Source organism: Salvia miltiorrhiza, chromosome 4 (genome assembly GCF_028751815.1).
Source record: "Salvia miltiorrhiza cultivar Shanhuang (shh) chromosome 4, IMPLAD_Smil_shh, whole genome shotgun sequence".
Classification (NCBI taxonomy): domain Eukaryota; kingdom Viridiplantae; phylum Streptophyta; class Magnoliopsida; order Lamiales; family Lamiaceae; genus Salvia; species Salvia miltiorrhiza.
The window spans coordinates 44,745,963-44,760,449 of NC_080390.1; the positions used below are offsets into that span (position 1 = coordinate 44,745,963).

Here is a 14,487-nt window from a genome sequence, read left to right on the forward strand (position 1 = left end):
ACTGATGCTAGGCAGCATGAAATGAATGATAGTGCTAGGGCCACTATTTTGTTAAACTTGTGTAGCTATGTGGTCAGAAAAGTGTCACACCATGCCTGTGCAAAAGATTTGTGGGATGATTTGAACTCCATATATGCTGCACCCACTGAAGTGTCAACTTGGTCTTTGCATAATCAATTCATGTCTTTTCAAATGGATTCCTCAAAAAATATTGACACCAACATGGATGTTTTCAATAAACTGTTGCATGATTTAAAACTTGCTGGAGATGACTCCATTGAAAAGTATGCTCCTCAAATTCTTCTAAACTCCATACCTTAGCCCTTTGCTGAGGTAAAATCTGCTTTAAAATATGGTGGTGCAAAAGTCACTTGTGAAATGATTACTAATGGCCTTAAGTCTAAAGAGAGTGAACTGAAATTGGTTAAGTCAAAGCCTTTACATGGTGAAATCCTTTATGTGAACAAGAACCAACCCCAGAACTTCAATAGGGGTCAGAACCTTGATAAGCCTAAGGTTATGAGACCTTATAATCAGAATACTGAACATAGAGGTCAAAACCAGAACCAAAACTCTGACCAAAAGCCTAGAAAGGTCTGCTGGAACTGTGGAAAACCTGGTCACTTTATCAATAGATGCAAACTCCCTAGGCAGAAAAGGCAACCTGTCCCTGAAGAGCCTAACCAAAGTGCCAACAATGTGTATGAGGATGATTGTGTGTACATGATGCATGACTATGATTTTCAGTTCATAAGTTACTCAAATGCTATTTCAAAAACCATGAGTTCCAGTAAATGGCTCATTGACTCTGGCTGCACTTTTCATGTCACTCCTTTTGAGCATATGTTTCATAATCTTCAACCTGTTAAGTCAGGGCATGTTGCATTAGCTGATGGTCAGAATTGTGAAATCATGGGAAAGGGTGATGTGTGTTTAAAATTTGAAAATGGAAAGTGTCTTACTTTGACTGAAGTCAGATTTGTTCCCAACTTAAAGTTCAGTTTGTTGTCTGTATCTCAAATTGCTGATAACATGATAACTGGATCTGTTGATCACTTGAGTTTTCAGTTTAAAAGGGATTCTGAACATTACTTTTCTGCACTTAGAAAGGGAAATCTGTATGCTGTACATGCTGAGTCTGTGCCTTTACATACTGCAAACATGGTTCATGATGATAAGTCTGCACTTTGGCATGCTAGACTAGGTCATATAAGCAATAAGGGCATGGATATTCTAAAAAAGGCTGGTTCCTTTGGTAATGACAAGATTTCTGACATCATTTTTTGTGAACCCTGCATTTTAGGAAAGCATCACAAATCTGCATTCCCTATTTCTGTTCCCTATCCCAGAAAACATGTTAGCACTGAGATTCTTGAATACCTGCATGCTGATGTTTGGGGCCCTGCAAAGGTGCCCACTCATGGTGGTAATGTGTACTTCCTATCTGTGATTGATGATTTTTCTAGAAAAACTTGGGTGTTTCTTATGAAAAATAAATCTGATGTGTTTGATAAATTGTCTAAATGGGCTGTTCAAATTCAAAACCAAACCAGAAAGAGCATTAAATGCATTAGAACTGATAATGGTCTTGAGTTTTGTAATCATTCCATGGATAAATGGTGTTCTGAGTTAGGCATCATTAGGCATAAGTCAGTCCCATATACTCCACAGCAAAATGGAGTTGTTGAGAGAATGAATAGAACTCTCCTTGAGAGAGTAAGAAGTCTCCTTGTTGCATCTGGTCTGTCTAAGCACTTCTGGGGTGAAGCCCTTATGACTGCTGTTTATTTAATCAATAGGTCTCCTTCTGTGCCTTTACTTGGTAAGCTACTTGAGTCTGTATTCTGGAATAAACCTATATGCTTGAAAAACCTGAGAGTCTTTGGCTGTGCTGCATATGTGCATCAAAATCTTGATAAACTTGAGCCTAGGGCTAAGAAATGCATCTTCCTTGGTTATCCTGAAGGTGTTAAAGGATATAGGTTGTGGGATAAGTCTGTACCTGGGTTTAAAACCTGTGTCAGCAGAGATGTTTCTTTCAATGAGCTGAGTTTTCCTTGTTTGCTGAATTCCTCACATTCTGCTGCTCCAAGTGATGTGGAGAACCTGAAAGCTTATGATGCTACTAGATATGAATTCATGTTTACTCCTGTGACTCCTTTTGAGGTGGAACCCCTGCCAAACCCTGAACCTACCCCTCCCCCTGAACCATTGATTCCAGAACCTATTGTGAATGAACATGTTGTGCCTGAACCTGCTCTAAATGATGTGCCTGTGAATGACAACCTGAATGATTATCAACTTACAAGAGATAGAGAAAGAAGGCATGTTAGGCAGCCTGCTAGGTTTGATGATTACAACATGTCTATGTATGCTTTGAATGTGTTTAATAATGTGGATCATGTTGAACCTTGCTCTTACTCTGAGGCTGTTAACTCTGATGAATCTGCTAAGTGGTTGACTGCTATAGAATATGAAATGAACTCTCTGCATAACAACAATACATGGATTTTGGTCCCTAAACCTGCTGACTGTTCTATTGTTGAATGCAAATGGTTATTTAAGATAAAAAATGAGGTGGAAAATGTCAGATATAAGGCTAGGCTTGTTGCCAAAGGTTTTACACAAAAAGAGGGCATTGATTACAATGAGATATTTGCTCCAGTTGTTAAATTCACTACTGTGCGCATTATGCTTGCTCTTTGTGCTCATTTTAATTGGGAATTAAAATAAATGGATGTCACTGCTGCCTTCTTGCATGGTGAACTTGAAAATGATATCTATATGAAGCAGCCTGAGGGTTTTGTTGACAAGAACTTCCCTGATCATGTATGCCTCCTTAAGAAGTCTTTATATGGTTTAAAACAGTCTCCAAGACAATGGAACTTGAAATTTGACTAATGCATGAAAAGCTTGAATTTTGTTAGGAGCAGTTTTAATCATTGCTTATATCACTTGGGTGGAGAGTCTCCTGTGTTCTTGCTTTTATATGTTGATGATATGCTTATCCTTGGACCATGTTTGAAAACCATACAGCATGTTCAAAAGTGCCTTTGTGATATGTTTGACATGAAAGACTTAGGAGATGCCAAAAAGATTCTAGGCATGAACATAGAAAGAAATAGGGAGAATTGCACCCTTTTGCTGCATCAGTCTGAGTATGTGAAGCAAGTCTTGCATAAGTTCAATATGATTGATTGTAACTCTGTCAGTGTGCCTCTTGGATCCCATTTTGAGCTTATTAAGAAGCAATGTCCCACCTCTTACACTGATCTTGAAGAAATGAGAAACATCTCTTATGCTAATGCTATAGGGTCTGTTATGTACTTGATGATTAGCACTAGGCCTGATATTGCTTATGCTGTTTCTTGTTTGAGCAGGTACATGTCAAATCCTGGCCTCCCTCGCTGGGAAGCCATGAAATGGCTCTTTAGATATCTGAAATCCACTATGAAACATGGTCTGCTTTTCTCCAAGTCTGAAAATGGTGTGAAATGTGTTGGTTATGTGGATTCTAACTATGCTAATGATAAGGATAGTAGGAAGTCCTCTACTTCTTATGTGTTTACTTTGTGTAATGCTTGCATAAGTTGGAAATCTCAGTTACAAGGCATTGTTGCCTTATCTACTACTGAATCTGAGTATATAGCTGCTACTGAAGCTGTTAAAGAAGCTATATGGTTAAATGGTGTGCTTTCTGAGATCAACTTTGTAGATGATAAACCTGTGCTCTTCTCTGACAGTCAGTCTGCTATACAATTGTGCAAAAATCCTGTCTTTCATGATAGAACTAAACACATTGATGTCAAGTATCATTTCATCAAAGATATTGTGGAAATGGGGGATGTAATTTTGAACAAAATTCCCTCTGAGTTCAATCCTGTAGATATGGGCACTAAGTGCCTACCAGTTGCAAAGCTGGAATCTTGCAAAAGGACCTTGAACATTGGTCCTGGTTGATCCCTCTGTGCTTTTGTGTGACAAGTTCAGCCTTTGTGGCTGCTTGTTTCTTTTCTTTTCTTCTGTTGTCTTCTTGTTTGCTGCATGTGTTGAGTCTGTTGCTCTGCTCTGCCCTGTGTTTGTATGCTCTGCGTGTTTTTCTTCTTGCTCTGTGTGTCTGGTCTGTTGTGAGCTCTGCTATGGTCTATCAGTTCTGCTCTGTTCTGGTGTCTAGTGTCTTGTCCTTGATCTCTTTCTTTACTATATGTGTGTTTGTCCTGTTGAGTCTGTTGTGTCCTCAATGATAACCTCATGGTTTGAGAGATGGTGATTTCCCTTGGGTTGATCTCTGTGGTTTTGAGATTGAGTTAAATATGCTTAATATTTCTCTCACCCTCTCTTGTCTTGACTTTGTGGCAGATAAGAGTAAAAATTGGGGCTGTGATGATAACTCAAACTCAATCGATGGCCCTTTCCTGGTGACAGAATGATCAATGTGCCAAAGGTGGATATGTGAGGTTGGCCCATTTCTCATTCCCTTCCTTTCTTTTTCTTTTTGGGTCTGGGCCAACTTCAGGGCCCAGAACCGAGCCCACCCACTTATCCCAGCCCATTCCCAAACCCTAGCCCACTTCCCTTTCAGATATACCCCACCCCGCCCCTCTCTCTCTCTCACTTCACTCAGCGCCGCTCCACTAACCCTTATCCTCTCCTCTATCTTTCTGGCTCCTCGTTTCCTCCCCCCTTTCACCGCCCTCTTACCTTGGTTTCTCCAGCGCCTTCAATGGCGATTCTCCCTACCGTTGCTGCTACCCTCCTTAAATTCCTGATGCTCTCTCATGTTGGGATAACGAATTATCAAAGTAAGAAAGGCTCTGCGATTCCTTTCAAGTGTGGTTGATTCTTTGATAATACGGGATTCCCCGCATAGGTGGTGGTATCACCGGGCTTTCCTGTCCATCGGAGCCCTGTTTGGTGGTTACCTGAGTAGATCTGAGCCGCCGGAGTGCTGACCTTGGCTCCTGTTGTTGGCGGTTCTGTTGAGATCTGAGAAGCTGCTCCGTCGTCCATCCCTGGCCTTGATCATTCAGCTGCTGGAAGGGTTGCTGAGTACAAGGGGAAAATCTGAGCCCCACCGTGTCCCGATGACACCTTTTCCCCAATCTCTGAACTCTATCTCTCTATTTCTTTTCTTTTCTCTTGTATCTTTTCTTTGCTTTCTATTGTGTATCTTTTGTGCAGACTAGAAGAAGCGAAGGAAGGAGAAGAGAAGTGAAGACGAAGTTCAAGTGCTTGAGCACGAAGTGGGGAAGACAGGAGGTTCGGGAACCAAGCGGTGAACCCTGGCTAGGCGAAGATACCCTACAAGGGGGATGGGGAAAGAGAGAAAGATAGTGACATGGGAGGGGGGAGAGTGACGTGTGAGGGGGAGGGTGGGTGTGATTTGCCACGTATAGGGTGATTTGACATGAATAACGCCACATACGAAAATTCCGACTTCGGATTTGGCCGGAAAACCTATTATGGGCTAGACGAACCCATACATTGTTGAAAATTAATACACTAATATTTATTTGAGCTAGACAAAAAAAAATTAAATTATTTTCAACTTTCATTATAGCAAATAACTGTAATTTCTTTTCAACTATTAACATCGACGCAAAGTTTTGTTTTGCACTAATTCTGTTTATAATTTTCATAATTTAATAATATTTATATATATATTTTTTTATCTAAGATATGTATTACTAAAGCAATTATTATTAATTTACTTTTGTGAAAATAAAATAATGAATTAATTGATAATTAAAGTCACTTGAATTTTAGCCTTAAATTTTTTTTTTCTTAAGATTTTTAGAGATCCCTTGAGAAGTCTGAGAAGCGTTCAGCTGAGTGCAAGATTAGTATCTTTCTTTTCATTTTCTAACATTATTATACCTATATAAAGTGATAAATCTATATATTAAGTTTTAAAATTTTCGTTGACTACTTAAATTATACTACGATACAATAATTATTCAATATATAACAGTAATTAATTAGTTGAAATGTTTGCAAATGCACACTTACTCTGCTAGTAGATAAAAATGTTAGATACTAGACAAAATAGACTTTGTAAGAATGAAGTTTTTTACATTAAAATATAAAATAGCTATTTTATTTATTAAGAAAAATATTTTAACGATATTTTGAATGGAGTTTCAAAATTTGAACAGCATAGCAATTTTTGAGAGGCGATATTTTGAATGGAGTTTCAAATGCGGAATGAGAGTAGATTTGAGAACAAAAGATGGGAGAGTGCAAACTTGTTTGGAGAAATCAAAGCTAGAGTGTGGAGTTGGGGTAGAATTTTTGGTTTTGTTAATGATGGAGTTGGGTTTCATAGGTGGATGTCGAATGATGAATCCCCGATGATTTTGTAATCTTCTTGGTACTACTGGTGCCTTTTCGTTCTATAATATTTACTTTCCTTATCAAAAAAAAAAAAAAGCAATTTTTGAGAGGCGAAGAGCAGAGCAATTAGAATAATAAGGAGCCAGTGATTAATCCACCTCAAGCATAATTAATGTGCGTGTTAAATTGAGTTGAGGCCACACATCTCTGCAGACTGGCTCTACCTTTATGACAACCGTGCAAATATGGAATTCATCACGTTGCCATAAAGTATAGTATTTTAACTTGGTTATATCATAGATAGTAAAATTACTATAGTTGTACGATTTTTGGAGAGAGAGAGAGAGAGAGTTGAAGTTGGACACTCTTAAACGTCAAATATAAATGTTGCAAAGTTTCACGTGGTGCAGTTTATGTGGTGCTTCTTTATCTTTTTATCATATTCATCCATTCATTCATCTCAGCACGTGTTTTTCACTTTGTTTAACGCTAGCCATTCATTGGCTCTACACCAGCCCCCACACCCACCCTAAAATATCCATTATTAATATTTGTATGTCTTCTTTTCTAGTTATCTACTTCAAAAACTTTTTTCATTTCTCTCTCACCTTTTCTCAAATTTGTTGTTCCAAATTTTATAATCATGGAGATAGATTTTCTGGGCTTGAATTCTCCCAAGTACAAATTGGAGCAAGCCAATCTCAAGAATCCATTCATAGATACAAGTACTTTTTCAAAATTTTCAAGAATTTCATGTATAGATTAATCGGCTTAGATTTGGTTAAATTTAACATCTTCTTGATTTGCAGCTGGAGGATTCGAGATATCTTTGTCTCTCAGTTCAAGTTCTTCCCTCAATTTCTCCGATGTATGCTTAATTTCCTACTCTCTCTCTCTCTCTTTTTTTTTTTTTTTTTTTTCCATTTTTGTGAAATGTGAAGTTTACTGAATTTTGTGATTCAGATTTCAGACACGTGTGTTGATGTATCTATTTGTGGTTACAGAAGAAGAAATGGGAATTCGCAGGTGGTGATGAAATGCTTTCTTCGTGCAGTGGCAGCACAATTTGTGGCTTGGCTCCTTACGACCAGGACAATTCGAGCCTACTTCTGGTTGCGCCGCCGCCTTTCCGCCACCCCGCCGGCGGCGGCTTTCTCTATGACCTCAACGATGCTGCCACCCCCAACTTAAGGTACCCATTTCTTCGGAGATCTTTTTTTACACATATGTTTATACACAATTTAATTGTCGGTTTCGGGTAGGGCAATAATCGGCTCAACTTTTTTCAAAGATTATTGTACAGTAATTAGTTAATAAAAGATGTTTATGTTTCCATGTCGGATCTTATTAAGATAAGGAAAAATAGAGTTGCTAGTGCTCGGCAAAAGTAAAGATTATGAAGCTTTTGAGATTTGTATGATGCTTACTTTTCAATCGAATTAAATAAGTTGGTTGAAGTGACATTTTACAAACAATAATCGCTTCAATTTGTCAACATAAACTTATAAAATATGAAGAACACCACTCGCTTAAAAAAAAAATATGAAGAACACCACATGTTACTCACGGGGCTATCATTATCGACATTGAATGAACGATCTATCCATATACAGTAGTTTCATGCTAATTATGCATTGCTTTTATGAAATAAAAATAAAATGAAAAGTGGCCACGTTGGGACTTGGGTGCGTAGATAACATTGTTAAGTATTTTACATTAAAGTTTATTTGAAAGAATCAACATGGTCAAACAATAAAAAACGTTAAGCTAATTTATGTGTGAAAGATTGAATCTGGTTGTAGCGTAAATGTTGCGGCTCTTTTTTGTGAGAATAATGTGGCTGGCTCCTTCGCTAATCACGTGGTGGGTGTTGATTAGTAGATAGGGCAACACACGTGTCAGAAACTGATTGTACAAAATATTACTTATGTAGGAACATGTCTGTGTCGGCAGAAACTAATGTCTATGTATCTGGAAATGCAACCACCGGCATCTCTACAAGAGGTATGTATTGCACCTATATATAACAATTCTACATATATATATTTCATTCACTATCTCATCATCTATCTATATTTGAACGTTGTAGGTCACACTCCGACTGTGGCGATGGCTCGGCGAGCAACCTTGGCCAGATTCTTGGAGAAACGGTTGCACAGGTAAAATTTATTTTAAACAACTTAATTATAAGTCGAACAAGAGAGTGTTTACTTTAAATTTAATTAAGCGATGAAGTAAACTTACAATACATATGATTGAGTTTGAGTCTTAATCGTTATTAAGTATAGCACTAATTTGTATGAAATTGAATAGAATGAATCAAGCAAGAGCATCTCACGTGATGGGGAAATCAGTGAGTGGCAGCAACTCTGAAGCATGTGAGACGACAAGTAACAGAAACAACAAGAAGAAAAGCAAGAACTGAAATGAAAAGAAGGTAAAAGCCGACACACAGTGTTAGCAATGCAATAATAAGTACATCAGAATTAATTAATAATCCTGCAACGCTTTGCAACAGGTACATGCAGAAATGATAAGAGTTGTGACGACTAAACAAAACAGTGTAGCAATATCTTCATTCATATCCACGATTTGCTTATAGAGTAGCAACTACTGCCTAAAATAAGCACGACTGCCAATCATTGATTCCTATATATAGTGCTTAATTTCTTTCCTGTATAATGTATTGTTTGTGATATACTTTCACTGCTCATAATCGAAACAGTATTAATTTCTATACACACTTTCCATTCCTTGTAAGGCATCTCAGCTCCAACAATCTGCTTTTCATCTTTCCCACAAAGTATATATTATTACAAGAACGCGCCTATATTCTTTGCATATCAAAACTAACGACACAATCTCTTCACTCCTCTGATAAAACCAAGCAAATTCTATAAACCCATAACTGAAGACATAATCCGCATCAAAACTTGAAGACAAAAGGGTAGGTATTAACTGAAGTTCCATTAGATAAAGACACAAAACGAAGAGATTAATTCCTCTGCAGCCGGTTGAGGAAAGAATCCCAACAACCCAACCTTCAACAAGTTAAGGTAATAAAATTATGGTGAAATCAATCAATTAATGAATACTTGAGCTCTGGAATTCTCACAAGGTTAGAATGCGACAAATCTTGTTTACAAGTCACCGACTGAGAAGAGATATAATTTGGAAAATTCGGTATTACTTTTTGCAAAAATGACATCAGATAATTTAAAAATTAAATTTAAATTGAACTTGAAAGTGAATTCCAAATAATTATAAACTCTACGAAGTTTTATTATATTATTGTATTATCTCAAGTCTCAACTGATTATATGTTATATATTTTATTTTCCAAGTGAAGATCAATATATTTGATTGCTATTTATTAAAAAAAATTAGTTTGCTACTAATATGAATTGGTTTCTTGCTACGAGAAATTAATAAGAGTAGCTGATGTGTGTGATTTAGTTGTCTAGATTTATGTTTATCATCATGTATTTTATTTGATATTGCCCAAGTTTGTGATGTTTTGGTGCATGAATTACATGGATCGGAGTTGGAGACTCATGAATGAAGAAAGATCGAGAATGGTGTGAATTTGATGAAGTTCGTGTGTTTTTTAAGAGGAATTAGAGTTGGGCTTGAAATTATTTATTTTGGATGTAATAGAATTTAAACTCTTTTATTAAGTATTAATTTTTGGGCTTATTTTATAATAGGGGCCGATTAGCCCATTTAGTGGGGCTAAAGGACCGCACTTAGGGATTCTGCAGCCGCAAGTTTTAGTAGATAGAAAATTAGGTTTTTAATTCTTCTTGCAACACACGTTTTATTTTATTAGATTAGAAGATTAGTTAGGCAATTAAATTTCTCTCTATTGTTTTTTTTTTTTCTAGGAACTAGCGATTGGTTTTGGGGAGATCAAGTGCAGTAGACGTTTCTTCCCTTAATTCCTGAAGTGGTGACTTTTATATTTTAATTCCAATTTCATTTATTTTATGTTTGTTTTTATGTATTTGATTGTTCTAGTTTTAATTATAAGTAGCTAAACTTTTAATTCGGCGAGAATAATGAAGTATTGATTTAATAATCTGTGAGACCAAATTGAGCATATAATTGATTTCTGTTGGTTCCGATTTGATCCTTGTGTTTAAAGACAATTCTGATTTTATTTAAGTCTGATCAACTTAGATTTAATTGGATTACAGTTAATCGGTTCCTGTCAATCCGTAATTGTTGGAATATGACTGATTAGTGATAAAGCTACTATGCTCGTAGTAGGAATAAATTGGTGGATTTATTATTACTAGCGTATCTAGGATAATTGGTCTAAATTGGGTTCCTTCATCTTAATGCTATTAGAATATTAAATCTAGGTCTGGCGTCTCCAGCTAGGTTATATTTTAATAAGGGAAATAAGCAGGCCTAACATTTCCAGCTGTTTATCGACATAGTAAGTAGGGATTGGGGTACGTCTGTTGCGTTCACGATATTCTATAACTGGTTGGTTGATAGGGATTAATTAATTTTTGCGTCGATGAACAGAGTATTAAATTGATATGGATTTATTCGAGGCAAGTTACCTTTCATTATTTGTTTTCTAGAGTATTTTCGTGCTTTAATTATTTTCTTAGTTAATTAATCATCCTCTTAATTTTAAGGCGTGGTGGCATCACCGAAAAATTAGATCTTTAGGAAATTGAATATTTTTACTCCTTCTCTGTGGATCGACCCTGCTTATCATTATACTCACTTAATTCTTGATAGTATTATAGGAATTATTTGGTGGTATACGACGACCAATTTGGTGATGCAAATTGGTTTCTTGCTACGAGAAATTAATAAGAGTAGCCGATGCAATAACTACTTAATGTTATTCTTAGAGCATCCACAGTGGCTTACTCGATGGGCCTTACTCGAGTAAGGCCCATCGAGTAAGCCACTGTGGGTGGTGGGCAACTCAAGTCTTACTCGATTAATCGAGTATGACTCACTCTTTGATTTTCAAAGCGCGTGCAATGCACGCTCGGAATTAAAAAAAAATAAAATAATAAGAAGTTAAATTAAGATGTTTTAAAATTTGAGATGATTCAAACATATGTTTAAATTATTATTTTTATTTTCTTTACTGATGAGGACAATATTGTGCACATATCTTAATAAATAAAAGATAAGAATGAGGGCAAATAACTTGAAGATAACGCTGGTACCCGAAAGAACTTGAAGTCGTCGCTGGCTTTCGGAGAGTGCTATGACAGCGTTGGCTCTCGGAAAGCACGGTGACAACGTTGAACCCTAGAGAGACCAAGGACAGCGTCGGACCTAGGAGGGCCCAAAGCCAGCGCTGGCTCCTGGGAGACGCGAGCGAAAGAGTTCAGAAGCAAACGATCCATGAAGAGGTTGAGGACAATCGACGTTGACTGACCTCTAGGAGTTACAAAGGTCGACGCTGACTGACCTCTAGGAGTCACGAACGTCAATGCTGATTGACCACATACATGAACGCCAGCGCTGACTGACTACATACATGAGGATAAGGAGCCAACATGGCTGCCATGAGCTGGGTCATGCCAGCGCTGATCTAACCACGATGATTGGAGATCAACCTTGGAAGAATAACGACACCTGACAAAAGCTGAGCAATCAGTTTGTTATTAGTGCTCTTGATAAACGTAGTTAGTTACGTAAATATTGTTAGATTTACTGTTTTGCCCCTCTTTGTATCTGTCATATAAATAGGGCATTGTACTCATTTGTAGAGGAGGATCTTTTACTGTCATTCGTGACTCTCTCTTTCCAGTAGCTAAAAGCTTGTAAATGTAAACTCTCTTGAAAATATAGTGAAAAGTCCGGCAATCTCCCGTGGACGTAGATCATTCGATCGACCTACATAAAATCTTTGTGTTCTTTATTTGTTTTATTTAAAGGTATTGATACTTGTTTCATCATTTACTATTTCAAAAGTTAGTGTTGTTTTTTCCTCTTTCTTTTCTTATAAATATTTTAAAGTTTCTTACAACTTTTGTTCTTTTTTTTTCATTTCTATATAATTTTCGAATCAATATTTTGTTTTTGTTTTTTAATTTATAAAATTATTTATTTAGTTTATTTATTAAAACTACAAATTTAAAATAATTAAATTACGTATATTAAATTTAGTTTAATTTTACAATATTGTAAATATAAAATATATTTTAGGTTATGTTTTTAAATTTTTAAATTTTATGTAATTTTTTAATGTAATTTGCAGGTTTTTAAAATTAATGCAATTTTAATTTGAAGTAAATTGTGTTATTTAAATTTGTGTAATTAAAGTTAAATGAAAAATACAAAAATTAAAACTAAAAAGAATGAGTATGGGCTCATTACTCATAAGTGGTCCCCCGCTCTATTGAGTAAGGAGCTTACTCAACCACTGTGGATGCTCTTATGCAAGTTCTATAGTTTTATACATAAATAACAGAAAGATCGTACATTGTATATATAATCAATATTATTTTATTTAATATAAGTTAAAATATAAATATAATATCTATTATATTTAAGTTTTAAATTAGCAATTTGATGAGGAGTAATATATGCGGAACAGAGGAATGACGTTACCAAGGGAATCACGGGGAGCAGCGAGATGGTTCTCGCCAGAGGAATCACACTCGCCAGAGGAATCACACTCGCCAGAGGAATCATACCCGCCAGAGGAATCACACTCGCCAGAGGAATAATATTCGCCAGAGGAATCACCTTTATCAGAGGGACCACCTTCGCCAGAGAAGCCGCTCTCGCCAGAGGAATGGTTTCCACCAGCGGAATCACCGAGACGCAGGGAAATCGCCCGCGTAAAGGCGATTTTACCATTATGCCCCCCCGACCACGCAAGGCGCATGATCCAGTGCTGATTTTACTATTTTACCCCCTATATGTAATCTATAAATATCAGCATACGTGCTCCTTTGTAACTTACGCTATCTCTATTCTTAATACAGCAGTAATCAATTTCGTGCTTTCGGCTTTACTTTCTTCTCTCGATCATCAGTAACACTAGGTATAGTTCATCGTTTCACCTTAACTCTCCGATTAAATCTACACCTACTAAATCATGTCACACCACAATTTGATTTATTTCATTCTATAATTATAGTAAAATCTCTTTAAAATAATACTCCCCCCGTCCCATGAAGCATGACACACTTCTTTTCGGCACAGGAATTAAGAAATTGGTATTTTGTGTGTTAAGTGTGATAGGTGAAAAAATGAAAATGTGAATAAATAGTAAATTTTTTGCTATTTTTAGAAACATGTCATGCTTCGTCGGACAGACCAAAAAGAAAACTATATCATGCTTAGTGGGACGGAGGGAGTACTCAATAAATTTATAAATATAAAGGTCTTGTTAATATTATAAATTAATAATTGTTAAATTATAACAATTATAAATATTATGGTAACTTGATAAAATATGAATATATTGTTGACACATCTTCAGCTTGATTATCATTACGATCCCAGTAATATCGACTTGATAAAAGAGTTTCAGATATATATCAAATAGATTTTAGATAATATAATGTAATTAATTAACGTATTTTTATAGTATTTAAATATTTAATAAATTAATACTCCTTCAATCTCACAAAAATATGGACAAGTGTGAGTGACATAGGGCTTAAGAAATGTTAGTGTTGAGAGTTATTGTGAGTGGAAAATAAGTCTCATTTTATAAAATGTAATGAGTTAATTGAGGAAAAGTAGTGGTGGGTCATGATGATTTTTGATGTTATGAAAAGGAATGATAAAAAATAAGGGAATAGTGTACAAAAATGAAAAAATTTACATATTTTTGTGAGACACCCTAAAATGACAAATTGTTCATGTTTTTGTGAAACAGAGTGAGTATTTTTTTTAAAATATATAATAATATGCACAATTACTTTTAAAATTAAATATGTAATAAGAATATAATAAGCAATTTATATTTTGTGCTCAAATACTTTTTATAGTAGTATAAATTTTTTGTTTAGGTTATTACAAACGCCTGTTTTCAAACTCCAATTTATTAATAGGATTTCTCTTCGTTTCATACTTAACTAATAGAAAAGGGTAACAGTTGGTTAAGAAAAGACGTTGAATCACAACTACACTAATAATACCTCATCCGTTCTATTATTT

The 14,487-nt window shown here is 35.8% G+C and overlaps 1 protein-coding gene across 1 annotated transcript; it reads left to right on the forward strand.

Moving 5' to 3' along the window:
• Positions 1–6,742: 6,742 nt before the first annotated feature.
• LOC131021931 (uncharacterized) lies at positions 6,743–9,072 on the forward strand. The gene is made up of 7 exons (XM_057951274.1): positions 6,743–7,058; positions 7,143–7,201; positions 7,338–7,525; positions 8,267–8,337; positions 8,423–8,492; positions 8,647–8,770; positions 8,852–9,072. Exons 1-6 carry the CDS (start codon positions 6,977–6,979, stop codon positions 8,756–8,758), a joined length of 582 nt encoding a protein of 193 aa, XP_057807257.1. The 5' UTR covers positions 6,743–6,976; the 3' UTR covers positions 8,759–8,770; positions 8,852–9,072.
• The last annotated feature ends 5,415 nt before the right edge of the window (positions 9,073–14,487 follow it).